Genomic DNA, 16848 nt, shown 5'->3' with positions numbered 1-16848 from the left:
AAAGAGTAAAAGAATGACTTTCCATAGCAGAAGAAACAGCACTTAATGATCGGGGAGGCAAGAAAGGGAACAAACATCTCATGAACTGAATAAATGCAAGTAATTGAGCATAACTGGAAGCAAAGAAAGGGCATGGAGGAGTAATGACTGAGATCAGCGTATAAATTTAGACAGAGCTCAGATGATGAAAGCCATGATATGTGCAAATATGTTTGGGCTTTATCCTGTGGATCAGTGATTCCCAATTCAGGCTGATCATCAGAATTAACTGGATCCCATTTCAGCCTCATAGAACTAGTATTTCTTAGAATAATGACCAGGACACTGTTCTTTAAAAGTCTCTGCCACATATATGGTCTTATTTCATTCTAAAAACCCTCTCAGACAGGAGTTGGTATTGTTCTCCACCTATGTACTATAGAATTATAGTCCAGAGTAGGACAATACAAGTTTATCATGTAAGTTTTAACATACCTGTGTTTAGAATTCAGTACATCTCTCTACTAGGAAGTGATGCCTTCTGTTTCTGCCCCATTTGGCTGGGGCAAATGGAGAAGAGCTACACTAAAAGCGTTTCTTCAGTTCTGAGATGGTTGCTCTGAAGGCTTTTTCCTGCAGTCCTTCCAGATCTTTTATGAGATGAAAGCATCTGTATAAAATTAGGTTAAATTGCAAAACTAAATGGTGTGCAGTTGGGATCTGCTCATCAGTGCTGACCATGGAGGTTTTTGAAGGATTTTTGATAGTGTGACCTGATAAGCTTTGTATTTTGTACTGGTGGTGAGGGGAGCAGGGGATATCAAAGGTAAGGAGCATTAGCAGTATTCCAGGTAAGAAAGGATGTTCATCCCTACTAAAGCTTGGGTTATAGGAAGTAATAGAGCCAAGAGAAAATTAGAAGGTAGAATGTAATAAATATGCTCTGTGAGTGGACAAATTATAAGCGTCTTTTTTTTCTTACCCATAGGGCAAAAGTTGGATTGTTAAAAGAAGTTATGAAGATTTTCGGGTACTTGATAAACATCTTCATTTATGTATTTATGACCGACGATTCTCCCAACTCTCAGAGCTTCCCCGTTCTGATGCCCTGAAGGACAGTCCAGAGGTAAGCATTTAGTACTTTGCAGCAGTAATCACTGTATATAAATTAGCAGAAAGTTTTGTCTGTATACTAAATAAAAGCTTAAGTTGAACACTCAGGATGATTCCTGGGATTATTAATTATTTCATAACTGAAAAATTAGTAATGCTATGTAGAATGTTTAGAATTAAAGTAGGTTTGGAGTGTAATTTTATATAAAAGATTCATAATATATAAACACGCTATATATATGAGCAGACCGTTCTTCAAAGAGAACATAAAATATGGAAGCAAAAATATGGAAAAATGTTGACCTCACTAATAATTAGAGAAAGGCATAATTTATGATGACATGCCATGTCTGTACCCTTACCTCCACTCCTCCCAAATTTCTAGTAAAAATAGAAAAGATTTTTAAAAAATGTAAATGGGAAGAGATTCTTTATAACATCAGATAATAACAACCATCAAAATTGTGAGGAATCTTTGAGAGTAGATGGGGTAAGATTTATGGGGGTGAGCAAATACAGCATAAAAAACATGTACAAGAGGATTGAAGAAGACAGATAAACTAGAAATATTGATCGTAAAAGCTGAATAAATAACTGAAAAGAGCAAACAAGGCTTTCAGAAGCATGATTACTATCCTCAGAGAGAAAGTGAGGCAATCTATCATGAAATGAGAGCAGAGTTTTATAAAAATAAAAAAATCAGAGATCTTAGAAATGAACATGTACTTACTTAAATTAATTTTAGTCATAGCAAACCTCAGTAGTTGGACTGTGTGCAAAATGGACACAGATGAAGAGAGTATTAGTGAGCTGGGAGAGCAAATTTTATAAAAATATAGCCTCAGAAGGGAGAGTAGGATGAAAAGTTGTGGGAGAACATTTGGGAATCATGGAGAATGGATCCTGAAGTACCTACTTCCCTCTTCTAGAAGTTCTAGCAGGATACAGTACATGGAAGTAACTAAATTTTAATATAAGAAATTCCCTAAAACTAAGGAAAGGCATATTTCAGATCAGATGGGCCCAGTAAGTGCTAGGTATGATGACAGAAAAGACATGCATCTAAAAACACTATAGTGAAATTTCAAAATGCCAACACAGAGAGAAAACCCAAAAAGCTTTCAGGGAGCAAAACACATACTTTCTTAAAAGAACAAGAATCATAATTGACATTAGACTCCTCAGCAGCTGCAATGGATGTTTGAAAAGAGTGCAGATACTTTTCAAGTCCTGAGGGGAAGCCATTTCAAATCTCTAATTAATTCCAAGGCAATTAAGTAGGTAGGACAAAGTAGAGACCTCCTCAGCCATGTAAGAACTGACACAGCAGCAGGGTCTCAGGAACATCTTAAAACCACAGATTCTTTTGTGTCATAGGAAACCTAGAAGTCCATCTCCCTTTCCCATCTCCACCTATTTGTCACATTTTTCTTTCTCAGGCTGTTTTAGGACATGACCACTACGAATAGGTCCCAGGTTTTTAATCTCTTTTTTTAAGACAGCTGACAGAATGAGTTGAAATTTGTATCATAATTTACTAATTCCTGCAGTAACTCCTGTTAGGCCAGCTAATGTTCAGTCACATTTCTGGACCAATCCACGGACTCCTGGTGTGCAATCACACACGAACATGGCTGTCCTGTCACAGCTGCATGCCTGGAAGATTATAGCAGGTCTCGTAGAGTTTCAAGGTAGCCAGGGGGAAGCTGGGCAGAAAAGCCAAATATGTGTCTGCTGTAATTATCTTTTTTATATTTTCAGTATAAAAATAGAGACAGCAATAAGGTTAGAAGCTATAAAATAGTATGACCCCTGATGATGAGGAGATAGTGAAGTTCTTCACAAGACAGGGGATTTCTATGTAAGTTCCTGTGGTTTCACTTCATGAAACTCTCAAGCCTCTGTGAAGAATCCCCTATAACTATTAAAATGCTTAAAAATCTGTAGATTTTCTGCCCCAGAAACAACCAATTTATACCAGTTACTTGGACAGAGGGTGCTGTATCTTGAGTTTGAATTACCACTGAATCTTCTCTTTCTCTCTAGTCTGTCACTCAGATGCTTATGGCTTACCTATCCCGCCTTTCAGCTATTGCTGGCAACAAGATCAATTGTGGACCTGCCCTTACTTGGATGGAGGTATTATCTAATTCACCTCTTACCAAATTTATTTTTAAACTACTTAAGAAATTAATATTAATTTAATTTTGATAGCTAATGAGTTTCAGGAATCAAAGAAATGGAGTTTATTCTTACCTTTGGAAGGATAGATAAAGTGATACATTAAGTATTTTTTATCTAAAATCTGTCTTTGAGAATCCAGGAAACTAATCTAAATATATCTTGTGAATTACAACGACACCTCTTATTTTGGCGTTGACTGTATTAATGTGTACATTTAGAAAGGTGTATATATATATATATATATATATATATATATATATATTTAGTTGACTTAGTAATTGAAAATATTTTTCAATTATTTATGAACAAGAGACAATTCATCTTTTAAAGAGTCCAATTTAAGATTAAGTATTATAGTATCCAGAAAATACGTTAGGTATTTCTCCTTAATTTGCATATGTAAAATTATATTATTCTCTCCTCCCAGTGGAAATTGGGAAGACAGGATGGAAAATAGAAAGAATATGGAACTTTGAGCCAGGCCAACCTGCACGGAGATACTGGCTTTTCCATTATTGGCTGTGTGATCGTGGACAAATTATTTAATTTTTCATAAATTATATAACCTCTTTTAGCTTTAGCATCTTCATCTTTAAATGATGATAATTATGTTAAGTATCTTTTAGAGTTATGAGGATTAAATTAAATCATGTTCTGTGCACAGCACAATGACAGGTGTACATTAAGTACTCAATATATAGTGTTTGTTTTTTTAAGATTCTGTGGGTTCTGGCCTTTCTAAATCAAACTGAATATCTTTTATAGATAGTCAAAGAAACTTTTGCAAGTCCCATGTCTTTAACCATCTCATAGTCCATTTTCTTTGTTATAGATTGATAATAAGGGAAATCATCTTCTAGTTCATGAGGAATCATCCATTAACACTCCTGCTGTCGGTGCTGCCCACGTTATCAAGAGGTACACTGCTCGGGCCCCTGATGAATTGACTTTAGAGGTAAATGACTGAAGACTCTGTGTCAGCTCAGGCCCTTTTTCCTATACTCCATTATCTTTTAGCCTGGATTGCTATCTATTTTTATTTAATGACCATATTCATCCTTGAAAATTCAGCTTGTATCTCCCATTTCTTCTAGGAAGTCATCCTTGATCTTCTCCCTAGTCCTTGCAAATATATATCCCCAAATAGCCTGGATTGACATTTCTTTTTTAAAAATATTTTATATTTAAGTAATCTCTACAGCTAACGTGGAGCTCGAACCCACAACCTCAAAATCAAGAGTTGCATGCTCTACCGACTGAGCCAGCCAGGCACCCCTATCTCTGACATTTCACTTATTACACTCAGTCATAATTGTAGTCCTGTTTATCTCCATGATCTTCTTTAGAGCCAGGTCTCAGTCTTTTGTCTTTGTGTTTTTAGTACCTAAAAACAATACCCAATGATACTTTCTTCTCATTGTTCAAAGATTGAGTTAAAGAACAAATGAAAAGTGAAATGAACATTTCTTGCTATCAGATGTGAAAGGAGGGTAATTAAGTTTCTTCGTTTAATATTGGCTAATGAGAAACAAAAAACTGCTAACAGTTACTCAGTTTAAGAAAAAACAATATAAATTTTTAGGTTCCATACACGAAGGAGTGCATGTTTTGAAAGATGCCGTGTTTGTTAGCAAGTATGGCTTTGTGAAGATGACTCTTTCATGGCCTGAAAAATCAGTTGTTAGTATACAAAGAAAAATTCTTTTTTTTTTTTTTTAAAGATTTTATTTATTTGACAGAGAGAGACACAGCGAGAGAGGGAACACAAGCAGGGGGAGCGGGAGAGGGAGAAGCAGGCTTCCCAGGGAGCAGGGAGCCCGATGCGGGGCTTGATCCCAGGACCCTGGGATCATGACCTGAGCCGAAGGCAGACGCTTAACGACTGAGCCACCCAGGCGCCCCTACAAAGAAAAATTCTCAAAGCAATATGTATACCATAGTAACATTAGTTCTGAAGTACTTAACTATGTTTTATCCCAGAAATCATCACTTACTTTGATTGAAGAATGTAACTTCCATTAAATATATTGTTAAAAACTATTATTATGATTTTTATATTTATGATTTTGTAAAAGTTTGTATAAACTCACTAGTTCATCTTTTAGAGTGAAGAAAGTAAGCTATTTAGTGGAAATGTTATATTGTACCATCTATTGAAAAAAGTTGTCATCAAACTTGGTATTTACTAAGGATAACCAAGTAATTGTAGACATTGCAGGCCTTTGTTATATGACTAAATAAAATATATCAAGTGCTTGAAACAGTATGTAGCACATGGCAAGCGCACACTAAATGTGTATTAATAAAAGTTGTGCTTGTTCTAAATATGAGTATTTTAAACTGCCCCTTGTAAGTGGATCTGATCACTTTTAGTAACAGTAACAATATTTTAACAGAAGTGGTGATGATGGTATGATGCCTGGCATTCAAAAATCGTATGCTATAAATTTGGCTTTCTGAAGTTACTGCACATATGTTAGTTGGATCCCAGTCTTTGTGCTGCTTAACTTTTTTTAGACCTCTTCTTTACAAATGGTTAAGATTATTAAATTTTTTATAGAAAAAGGTGTTATGTTTTTCCAGAAACAATTAGCCAGAGAATAAGGATTGTACTTTAACTTTTTGTTCTAGTTCAGATTTAAATTCTAGACATAACAATTGGTTTAAAATTTGACTAAAAAAATTTCACTTAAAATTTTTCCTTGTAGGTGGGAGATATCGTTTCTGTTATTGACATGCCCCCAAAAGTGTTAAGCACATGGTGGAGAGGCAAGCATGGATTTCAGGTAGGCAACAAAGAATTAGGTGTGAACAAGTTCAAAAAACAGTTTTTGTTTATTCTTCAGTAATATTTCTCTTTACAGCATGTACTGGCAATGGACTTTGTCAGCAGAGGTAGAAAAATGTAGATGATATTAGACTTCGATTTCCTTTTCTACTTACTCTTGTGGTTGTTTTATCTTCTTTTTTAAGTGGTGATATAACCAAGTTTGAGCAGAATCACAGGCCTGATGACCACTTTTAGATTATCAAGCCTGTAACTCTGCCTTGCTTTTAATACTGGTTTTGAATCATGATTCACATATATTTTCTAGTCTCTAGAATTAAGTCAGTTTGATCAATATTTTTCTTTGAAAATGTATTGTAACTGTTAATTTAAACAATGTTAATTGCATACCAACAACAGCATCTAAAGCAGTCTCATTTCTTTTTTTAAATATGCCTCAATAATTTGAGAACTGGTAATGGCCTCTTTAGATTGACTAACACCAATTTCCATAGGATTATAGGGTTGTTTTTTTTTTAATCTGGTAAAATCATCCATAGAAGGACATCTGAAAATGCCTTCAAATTGTGTCTTTAGTATATAACCTGTTCGTTTTTTGTGGTCTTTTTATAAAAGTGTTCCTAAAATGCTACATAAATAGAATGTTCATGCTATATAGCTAGAAATATTAATAAGTATTTTATAATACTTGAGCTTTGCATATTAAATAGAAACTAGTATTAGGTTTTTATAAAATGTATTTTATTAAAAAATAATCATACAGTTAAAAACAGGATAGCATGGTGGTTAAGAGCATGGGCTTTGGTGCCAGATTGCCTGGGTATTACGCTGTGTTATCTTGAGCTTGTTAATTTTACTTCTGTGTGCCTCAGTTTCCTCAGTTGTAAAAAGGGGATTGTGGGACTCTTCTTTGTTTCATAAGATTATGGTAAAGATTAAATGTGTGAGGATAAAATATGTAAAGTACATAGAATAGGCCTGATAATATTTTTCACTCAAAAAATATTGATTTTTAAGTTTAAATAATTCTGTTTTTTTTACAAATTTAATTTTATCTATCCTTTTATCTATTATAAAAGCATCTATAGCAATTTAATTTGATGACCAGAAAAATCATATCCATATTATACCACAAATTGTCTTGTTTGTATAATTGGGGTCTTTTATCTGTGCTCTGATTTCTTAATTGCTATGCATAATTGGTGCATTTGATTAAATATAAAACTAAATAGAAAAGTAGTGTTATTTTTTTTCCTACTAAGGGGTCAATTCTCCATGTTCATAAGCTGTAGGGTCTAAAAGATGATAGAAAAATAAATTTGGCTTTAAGATGGTAGTTAAATTTTTTCTTGATATTGCTACCTTTCTTATAATCTTAGACAAGTCATTTGCTTTCTTTGTACTTTAGTTTCTTCTTAATTGGAGAGTTCCATTTAGAATCTCTCTAGTTCTTCTCAGATTTTCCTTCTGTTATTGTAAAAATGGTAGTAGGTTTTCCCTTCTTTCATGTGACAGATATTTATTGAGATCTGACTCTGTGCTAGGTATAGATTTATCTTCCTAACTCTTTCATTTAGAGTCACACAGATTAGTTTCTTGCCTGAACAGATTATTCTTTTAAATATTAATATATAAATTAACAATTTTTAAAAATTAGCTTGTTGCCAAAACAATTTAAAATAAAAACAGATTTTTAAACTTAAAGGATTTATTTGTAATTGATATTGAAAGGTTTTTTATATAGCATTGCTATTTGTTTTCATTCTAATTGGTCCTGGAAGGACAGTCATTTCTGTTGAGATCATGTTGGAAAATATGGATGTGAGAAGAGGAGTTGATTGTGGGCATTGGGGGGGGTCACCCATAAAACTAGTAGCAGTCTTTAAATATCACTGTCAAAACTTCATTTATAGAAGGAATCCAGTACTTTAAGGAAATAATCCACACAGTTCACTCTTCCTTGATGTTCCTAAGCACTCACCCATTTGTAAGACTGCCTCATTTATTGCAGGAGAAGGTGTGAATGGAAAGGCATGTACTGAGCATCTGTTATGTGCAAAGTATTGCTGGGCACTTTATACACAATGTTTTCTTTAATCTTCACAAAACTATTAACTCCTTTTATGGAGGGGAAACAGTTTGAGAGGGTTAATAAACAGTCAAGATGCCAAATCAGTAAGAGATGGAGTAAGGACTCAAATTCAAATCTGCTCGATCACATTGCCTGAGAAGCGCTAAGGATGATTTCTGCATTTACTCTCATATTACTAAATTTATCCTCAGTTCTCTACCCTATGGAAAGGAACATCTTTCCTTCCCAGCCAGCAAAGGAATGCTGTAAAGATTAACCAACAGAGGACTCTAAAGCATACAGGTTTACTGGTCGAAACATTGCTGTTACCGTATGTTATTTTTTAATGTAATAATTAATATATTGTATCTGGGGGAAAGACTCCTCTTCAAGCTCTTTGTGATGTTCTCTACCTTTGTTACATATTTTTAAATGGTGAGCATATGTCCTTCCTTACTCAAATATTTTGTTGAGAGAGGAAGATAATTATAATTTATTCTATGTATATGATAATTATAGATGAGCCCCCTGATTTTTAATTTTGAAATAACTGGAATAATGGCTTATAGTCCATTGGTTTTCACATATATATTTTTTAACTCAGTGTAATTGTTAATCGAACAGAATCTTACACAGAACCTCAGTGTGAGAAAAGACAGCAGTGGAGTTGCCCTGGTTAGTTCAGGTCAGGCACCCTGGCCCTTATTCCCCGTGGAGCATGTCTGATTGACCTCCCTTGGATCTCCTGCAGCATCCCAGAGGGGCCTCAGTAGAGCTGTGTACAAACACCACCATGGGAAAACCACTTGTTTAGGTTACCAGTACACCTCACTTTATACAGTGGCTCTATTACATCATAGACTATTTCATAATTTTAATTTTTTTAAGATTTTATTTATTTATTTGCCAGAGAGAGAGCACAAGCAGGGGGAGCAGCAGAGGCAGAGGGAGAAGCAGGCTCCCCACTGAGCAGGGAGCCTGTGCAGGCCATGTGCATCTACACTTGCAGGTCTGCTCAACTTGATGTGTTTATGATGTTTTACATGGACTCCGCTTTTTCTTTTGTTAGTCATGTGTGTTTGTCCTTTCTGGCCAGCTCTCAAGGTATGACAGGTCCAGAAGTCAGTGTGGAAGCCTTCCCTTTGTATTGAGATCATGTTGGAAAATATATCATATCAGAAAAATCTGAACTGATGCTGTGCAGTTGCTGGTTTTATTATTATTATTATTATTATTATTATTATTTAAGACAAATTAATAGACCTTTTTTAAGTACAATTTTATAGAATAATTGAGCAGATAGTATAGAGTTTCATATAACCCCCCCACCCCCACACATAGACACATAACTTCTATTATTAACATCCTGCTTTTATAAATTCATTGTATAGAATTGGCAAAATGCTGATCTTTATTGACCACCAGCTGATTTACAGAGATTATAGACAGCACAGAATAAGTACGGTTTTAGAAGAGTTGTCTAAGGATCTGATGCTCCTCAGATCCTTGACCAAAATCACATGGATACAGAATATATGGATATATATACTACAGAATGTCAGTTTCATATTCTGCCCCATAATGATTGAAATAGTTTTGGGGCTTGCTTTTTTGTTATAATTAATGAACCAAATTTCATACATTATTATTAACTATAGCTCATTGTTTACATTAAGTTTCGCTCTTTGTGATGTATAGTTCTGTGGCTTTTAATAAAGGCATAATGACATGTATCAACCATTACAGCTTCATACAGAGTAGTTTCACTGCCCTAACCCCTGCGCTCTACCTTTTCATCCTTCTCTCCCCGTAACCCCTGACAACAAGTAATCAGTTACTGTCTCTATAGTTTTGCCTTTCTCAAAACATCATATAGTTGGAGTCATCCAGTATGTAGCCTTTCCAGATTGGCTTCTTTCACTTAGCAATATGCATTTAAGCTTCCTCCATATCTTTCCATGGTTTGATAAATCCTTTTTTGTCACTAATATTAATTGTTATGGATGTGCCAGAGTTATTTATTATAGGACATCTTGGTTGTTTCCAGTTTTTGGCAGTTATTAATAAAGCTGCTATAAACATCCATGTGCAGGTTTTTGTGTAGATATAAGTCTTCAGCTCCTTTGGGTAAATACCAAGAAGTACAGTTGCTAGATCATATGGTAAGCCTATGTTTAGCTTTGTTAAGAAACCACCAAACTGTCTTTCAAAGTGGTTGTCCCATTTTGCATTCCTACCAGCAATGACACTGTTCAGCATTCTCACCAACATTTGATAGTTCTCAGGGTTTTTTTGGATTTTAGCCATTTTAATAGGTGTGTAGTGGTATTACATTATTGTCTTAATTTGCAAATAAAGTCCGTTATAACATTTACTAATATACTTAAGGGTGTTATAGTGCTATCTTCATTCTTCTATTACAAGTAATTCCTTCCTTTAGCACTGATTTTCAATCTTTAGTGTACTTAAAAATCACCAGGGAATCTTGTTAAAATGTAAAATCCCAGGACCTAAGCCCCTAAATTCTGTCTCAGTGGTTGTGGGATAGGATGTAAAACTATATTTTATCTATGTCATTCTGGCCCAGGTGTTCCTCAGACAACTCTTCTAGAAGCAGTGCTTACTCTGTGCTGTAGGTAAGCTCTGCTAATCATCTGGTGGTTGATAAAGATTAGCATTTTGCCAAGTTCTAGTCTGTGTATTGTTTTGGACCATAATTTAGCTGTGGGAACAGAAGGATTAGTTCATCCATGTGTTTTAATTATACCGTGACTCTGTTTCTTTTCTTAAACTTCTGAGAGTAGGAAGTGTGAAATTATATTAACTATAGTAATTTGAAATTCTGAAATCTGTTTTTAGTTTGTTTCCTAAAGTGTATATTGAATCTTTTACCTTTGTTTTATCATGGAATGTACTTAAGCAAAAAACCCCCCCAAAAAACAAAACAAAAAAACCAAAACAAACAAAAAACCCAAAACAAACAAAACCCACAACTATTTTTTTTCTCATTTTTTAAACTAAATGTCGTCAGCTTTTGTGCCTGGCTGTAGACCCTTGTTGGAAATATGAGGTAGAGTATCTGGAGAGCCCTTTTTCTTAGGTAAAAGACATAACACAAATATAAAATATTAATATCTTTGAGGATTATTTGTTTGTGTAGGCAGTTTCTCAGAGTTTTATCTGGGAGCTGCTAGCAACAGAATGACTTGAGAAATATGTTAAAGCTAGGTATTACCGATCAGAATCTTGGGGGATAGGGACAGGATTCTGAATTTTATCAAGTCCTTCAGATAATTATTAAACACAAAATGTGATAACCATGGAGCAGCCTCCCATTGTTTATCCTGTGCACAGATAAAAGAAGAAATTAAACAGAGTTTAGCAAATGTTCTCTTTTCCACCCAGGAAATCTTTCTTGAAACACATTTGGGATGCACTTAATTTAATGGATAGAATACCACTTAGAGATTGACTGAATTTTATACAGCTCACGTTCTCTTAGTTCTCCATAAGATGGTAAAGGATCAGGGGCACCTGGGTGGCTCAGTTGGTTAAGCGACTGCCTTCGGCTCAGGTCATGATCCTGGAGTCCCAGGATCGAGGCCCATATCAGGCTCCCTGCTCTGCGGGGAGTCTGCTTCTCCCTCTGACCCTCCCCCCTCTCATGCTCTCTCTCTCTCTCGTTCTCTCTAATAAACAAAATAAAATATTAAAAAAAAAAAAGATGGTAAAGAATCAGCTTTTTAATTTTTCATAGTTGCCCTAGAATGTCCTGTGAGTGTCTTTGTGTACAAATATGAAAGAAGCAATTCTTGGACAATAACAATGTCCTTACCTCAGGAGTTTAATGTAGTTCTAAATAAATTATTTTCAGAAGAGTATTATTTATCCAAAGGGAAGATATTTGGAAGCCTGTCCCTCATAGTAGTTTAGTGGAGGAAGGAGGTTTACCTGCTCATTTATAAAAAGACCGTATATTTATATATGGGGTCCAAAGCTGTGCCTTTTCATTACTTACTATTAAATGGGGCACCGTATTTCCTCTCTAGTTAAGTTTTGGGAGATCATGTAAATTTTCATCTGTAATGTTAAATAATAACTTCAAGGAAAGGTAGTATGTGATACTACAAATAAAAGCAACTGTAGCACTTCTTCAGTGCTTCTTAAGTGTGCTGTTCTAAGTGCTTTGCACTGACCTTAAATTCTTACAGCTCTGTGAAGAAGGTACTATTATCTCGTACTGATGACAAAACTAAAGTGTAGGGGGTAAAACAACTAGCCCATTGTTATTCTGCTGTTTAATATCAGAGCTTAGATCAAATCCTAGGTATTCTGGGCAAAGAAGAGATCATAGTAGTAATTTACTGAACCAGTAGTGGCTTGTACTACTTACTGACTTGTATGAATCATAGATTTCTATAGTAGAAAAAATGATAGTGGATCATCTCTTCTTAACCTGTCATTTAAAAATTACAGAAATCTAGAGACAAAAGATTTAGGTAAATTGTTCTGATTCACAAAGACAGTACATAATGGTATAGCCAGGACCAGTACACAGGCTTGGTGAGTTCCAATTCTATATTTTTCCCCCCTTGGATCATAAAAAGATAAAAATTTTCTTAAATTATTTTTCATATTTCTTGTTTCTGTTTTTATTTTTCTTATTAGTGCAATTGCCATTATCAACTGCCATTGATATTTGTTTCTTGATATCCTTTTTCTAATTTATAACATCAGAGCATGTCCTATCAAATGATATTTAAACATTCAGTTTCATATAAAGTCTCATATATGAATGTTCATAGCAGCCATATATATAATCATTTGATTGACAAAATGGCTTAGAGTAGTAGTTCTTAACCTTATCAAACCCTTCACACCCTCATTATAATAAATATTTTCTAAAATCCTTCCATATGATTTCTGAAATGAAATTTACAAATGATGTAACTACCTACAAACAAATACAATTTCAGAGAAGGTGAAATCATTTTCACATATCATATAGAAGAAATACAAGTATGTTGTGTATTTAAAGTATACAATATATACTTGAAATACAAATATTTGGAACAACTCCATGAGAATCTTTTATTCGAAATGTAGTCCATAGACTAGCAGCATTAACGTCAGTCAGCAAATACAATAAAATCTATTTATGATAGCATCAAAAATATGAAACACTTGGTGATATATCTGAAAAAAATATGAAAGATCTGTGTAAACTGCAAAATATTTTTGAGAAAAATCAAAGAATATTTAAAAAAAAAAGAGGAGAGAGACACCCTATGTGTGGATTGGAAGTCTTTACATTGTTAAGATGTCATTATTCCTCACATAGATCCCAGTCAAAATCTTGGCACACTTTTTTGTAGAAATTGATAAGCAAATTAATTCACATGAAAATGCAAAGGAGCTAGAATAGAATAGCCAAGATAAATTTGAAAAAGAACTAGGTTGGAGAGCTAACATTAATTGATTTGAAGACTTACTGTAAAGGTACAGTATCAAGAGGGTGTGTTATTAGTGGAAGAGTAGACAAATAGAATAGTAGTACAGAATAGAGTCCAGAAAGAGACCCATACATATACATGGACAAATGATTTTCAACAAAGATTCAAATCAATTCAGTGAAGAATACATGGTCTATTTTACAAATGGTACTGGAACAATTGGTTGTTCCTATGCCTCCATTATAAAACCAAACAAAAAACTTTGTTTTTTAAATCATCTGTAAAACTTACCCCAAAATGGATCATATACCCAAATATAAAGCTTAAACTATAAAGTTGCTCGAAGAAAATATAGGGGAAACTTCTGTGACTTTGGATTAGGTAGAGATTTCTTAGATGCAACATGAAATGAACAATTCATAAAAAAATTGAATTTCATCAAAGTTGGAAACTTTTCTTTGAAAGACATTACTCATAATACAATAAAAAGAAAGCTACAGACTGGGAAAAAATATTGGCAATGATTATATCTGACAAAGGACTTGTACTCAATAAGGAAACAGAGATCAATTTTAAAAGTAGGCAAAGATCGAAACTTCACAGAAAAGATATATGTCAAATAAACACATAAAGACATGCTCACTGTCATTTGTTATTAGAGAAATGCAAATTAAAATGACAGTGAGATATCACTACATACTTATTAGAATGGTGAGGCTGTGGAGGGATTGAAACACACAGGATTGGTGAGAATATAAGATGCTACAATTTGGAAAGCAGTCCGTCAGCTTCTTAAGTTAAATAGACACCTTCTATATGATCCAGCCATTCCACTCCTAGATTATTATCCAAGAGAAAAAGAAAGCTGACGTCCATACAAAGACTCATATATGAATGTTCATAGCAGCCATATATATTATAGCCCCAAACTGGAAACATATTTTATCAACAGATGATTAATGGGTAAACAAATGGTGCTATCTCTACAATGGAATATTACTGGAATAAAGAGGAATGAATTACTGATACATACAGCAACATGAATGATCCTCAAAATAATTATACTGAGTGAAAGAAAACAGACAACAAAAGAGTACATTCTTTTGACTCCATTCAAATAAAATTGTAGGAAATGCAAAGTAATATAGTGATAAAAAGTAGATCAGTGGTTGCCTGGTGAGCAGGGATAGGGGTTGGGTAGGGAGAGGGAGAGATTACAAAGAGATAAAAAGAAATTTTGGGGGGTTGATGAATATATTCAGAATCTTTTTCAAAAGATTATTATTTGACAGAGAGAGCGTGAGCACAAGCAGGGGGAGCAGCAGAGGCAGAGGGAGAAGCAGGCTTCCCGCTGAGCAGGGAGCCCAATGTGGGGCTCGATCCCAGGACCCTGGGATCATGACCTGAGCTGAAGGCAGACGCTTAACCAACTGAGCCACCCAGGCACCCCTAATATATTCAGAATCTTGATTGTAGTTATAGTTTTACAGGTGTCAGACTTATAAAAATGTATATATTAAATATGTACAGTTTATTGTCAATTATATCTCAATCACATTGGGAAGAAAAAACTGGAGAAGCATCTTTGACTTAACTTTTTATGTATTCAACCCAGTTGATAGTTTCTTTTTTTTTTTTTAAGATTTTATTTATTTATTTGAGACAGAATGAGAGAGAGGGAGAGAGCACAGGAGAGGGGGGAGGGTCAGAGGGAGAAGCAGGCTCCCTGCCGAGCAGGGAGCCCGATGCGGGACTCGATCCAGGGACTCCAGGATCATGATCTGAGCCGAAGGCAGTCGCTTAACCAACTGAGCCACCCAGGAGCCCCGATAGTTTCTTTCTCTTCTTACCTCTGTGCCCCTACATTCATATACTCTTCTTAATTCTTCGTGCCATTTTGAAACTATACATTTTTATTATCTCTTTCCTAGTTTACAAATTCCTAAAATGTGCTTCTGTTTCTTGTCATCCCCCCTTCCTCCTACCCTAAAAGGTATACACTGCTTTTAGATTTTTCTTACTAAAACACACCTGTTCCTGTCCTTCTTCTGCTCAGAGTTTGTCACTTCCATAGAGAAGAAACTTCAACCTTCTTGTCATGATGTAAGAGACCATCCATGATTTCTCACCCCATTTTACTTCTCCAGTCTTACTTACCACTCTTATTTTATAAACTCAATTTCCACATAAATTAAACCATCATCCTTCCTTCCCCCATTACACAGGTTGCTCTTTTCATCTACGTGTTCTTCCACTTATAATGCCTCTCTATCCTCATCTTACTCCTGCCAAGGGAGAAAGGTAAGGTAGAGTTATTAAAATTTTAAACCAACCGTAATTTTATTTGATATGTCATTGAGCTAATGGGGAAAAATTAATCTCATTTGTTAGTTACTTGCTATATAATAAGCAGTTGTGCTCAATATATCATTCCATTGGCCCCTCCAATTTCTGCCATTACCTACTTCTTCACTTGCCTTTTTACCCAGATTAGATTCTAGGGCCAACATTATTTTTGTTTTGTTTTTTGTTTTTTTAAATTTTATTTTATTATGTTATGTTAGTCACCATGCATTACATCATTAGTTTTTGATGTAGTGTTCCATGATTCATTGTTTGCGTATAACACCCCGTGCTCCATTCAATACGTGTCTAGGGCCACCATTATTACATTTACTCATCACAAGTATATGCTTAAACCCTTTAGCCATGTTTTCTTCTCTTGCTTCACTAGTGGTCTCTGTTTGGCTTAATGCAAGAATGGACACTTCATTACTCCTCTTACTTAAGGTCTCATCAGTATTCTATTTCTTTTTTCCTGACGTGTTCTTCTCTCAGAAGTGACATGACAGTCTTAGAGTTCCTCTATCTTCTCAGTCTTTTTTTTACAGCACTTCCTCCTCTAGCAGATCCCTGAAAGTCTGGGGTCGAACTACCTTCTCATTCTGTGCTCTTTGTCTTAGACTATCTTAGGAATATCTCAAAAAACTAATGCAAAAATTATTAGATGGAACCAGGAACTGGGAAGTCAGGAATTGAGGGAATTTGCTTACAGTTTTACTCCTTTCCGTGTAGTAGCAGCAGCTGCTGCTTCTTTGTCTCATTCTTCTCCTTTTTTTAAAAAACTACTTTCTAGTTCTAGCAACTCGGAGATAAAGATTCAAGCCTAGTTCCAAAATCTTAAGAGACAGACTAATTGACTAATTAACTTATGGTCTGATGAATTGTAACTGGGATGTTGTTGGCAGGGGCACGTAGTC

The 16848-nt window shown here is 34.8% G+C and overlaps 1 protein-coding gene across 7 annotated transcripts in view; it reads left to right on the top strand.

Annotated features, from left to right (window-relative positions):
* Nucleotides 1-16848, top strand: part of ARHGAP32 (Rho GTPase activating protein 32) — a 311240-nt gene that overhangs the window by 214777 nt on the left and 79615 nt on the right. For all 7 annotated transcript variants that reach the window (XM_032426187.1, XM_032426186.1, XM_032426183.1 and 4 more), the window contains 4 exons: nucleotides 968-1105; nucleotides 3139-3231; nucleotides 4109-4231; nucleotides 5985-6062. In XM_032426187.1, the coding sequence (XP_032282078.1) occupies nucleotides 968-1105; nucleotides 3139-3231; nucleotides 4109-4231; nucleotides 5985-6062 (432 nt within the window). The remainder of the gene's footprint in view (nucleotides 1-967; nucleotides 1106-3138; nucleotides 3232-4108; nucleotides 4232-5984; nucleotides 6063-16848) is intronic.

This window comes from Phoca vitulina, unplaced genomic scaffold (assembly GCF_004348235.1).
Source record: "Phoca vitulina isolate PV1807 unplaced genomic scaffold, GSC_HSeal_1.0 scaffold34, whole genome shotgun sequence".
Classification (NCBI taxonomy): domain Eukaryota; kingdom Metazoa; phylum Chordata; class Mammalia; order Carnivora; family Phocidae; genus Phoca; species Phoca vitulina.
This window is presented reverse-complemented; position numbering and strand designations above follow the sequence as displayed.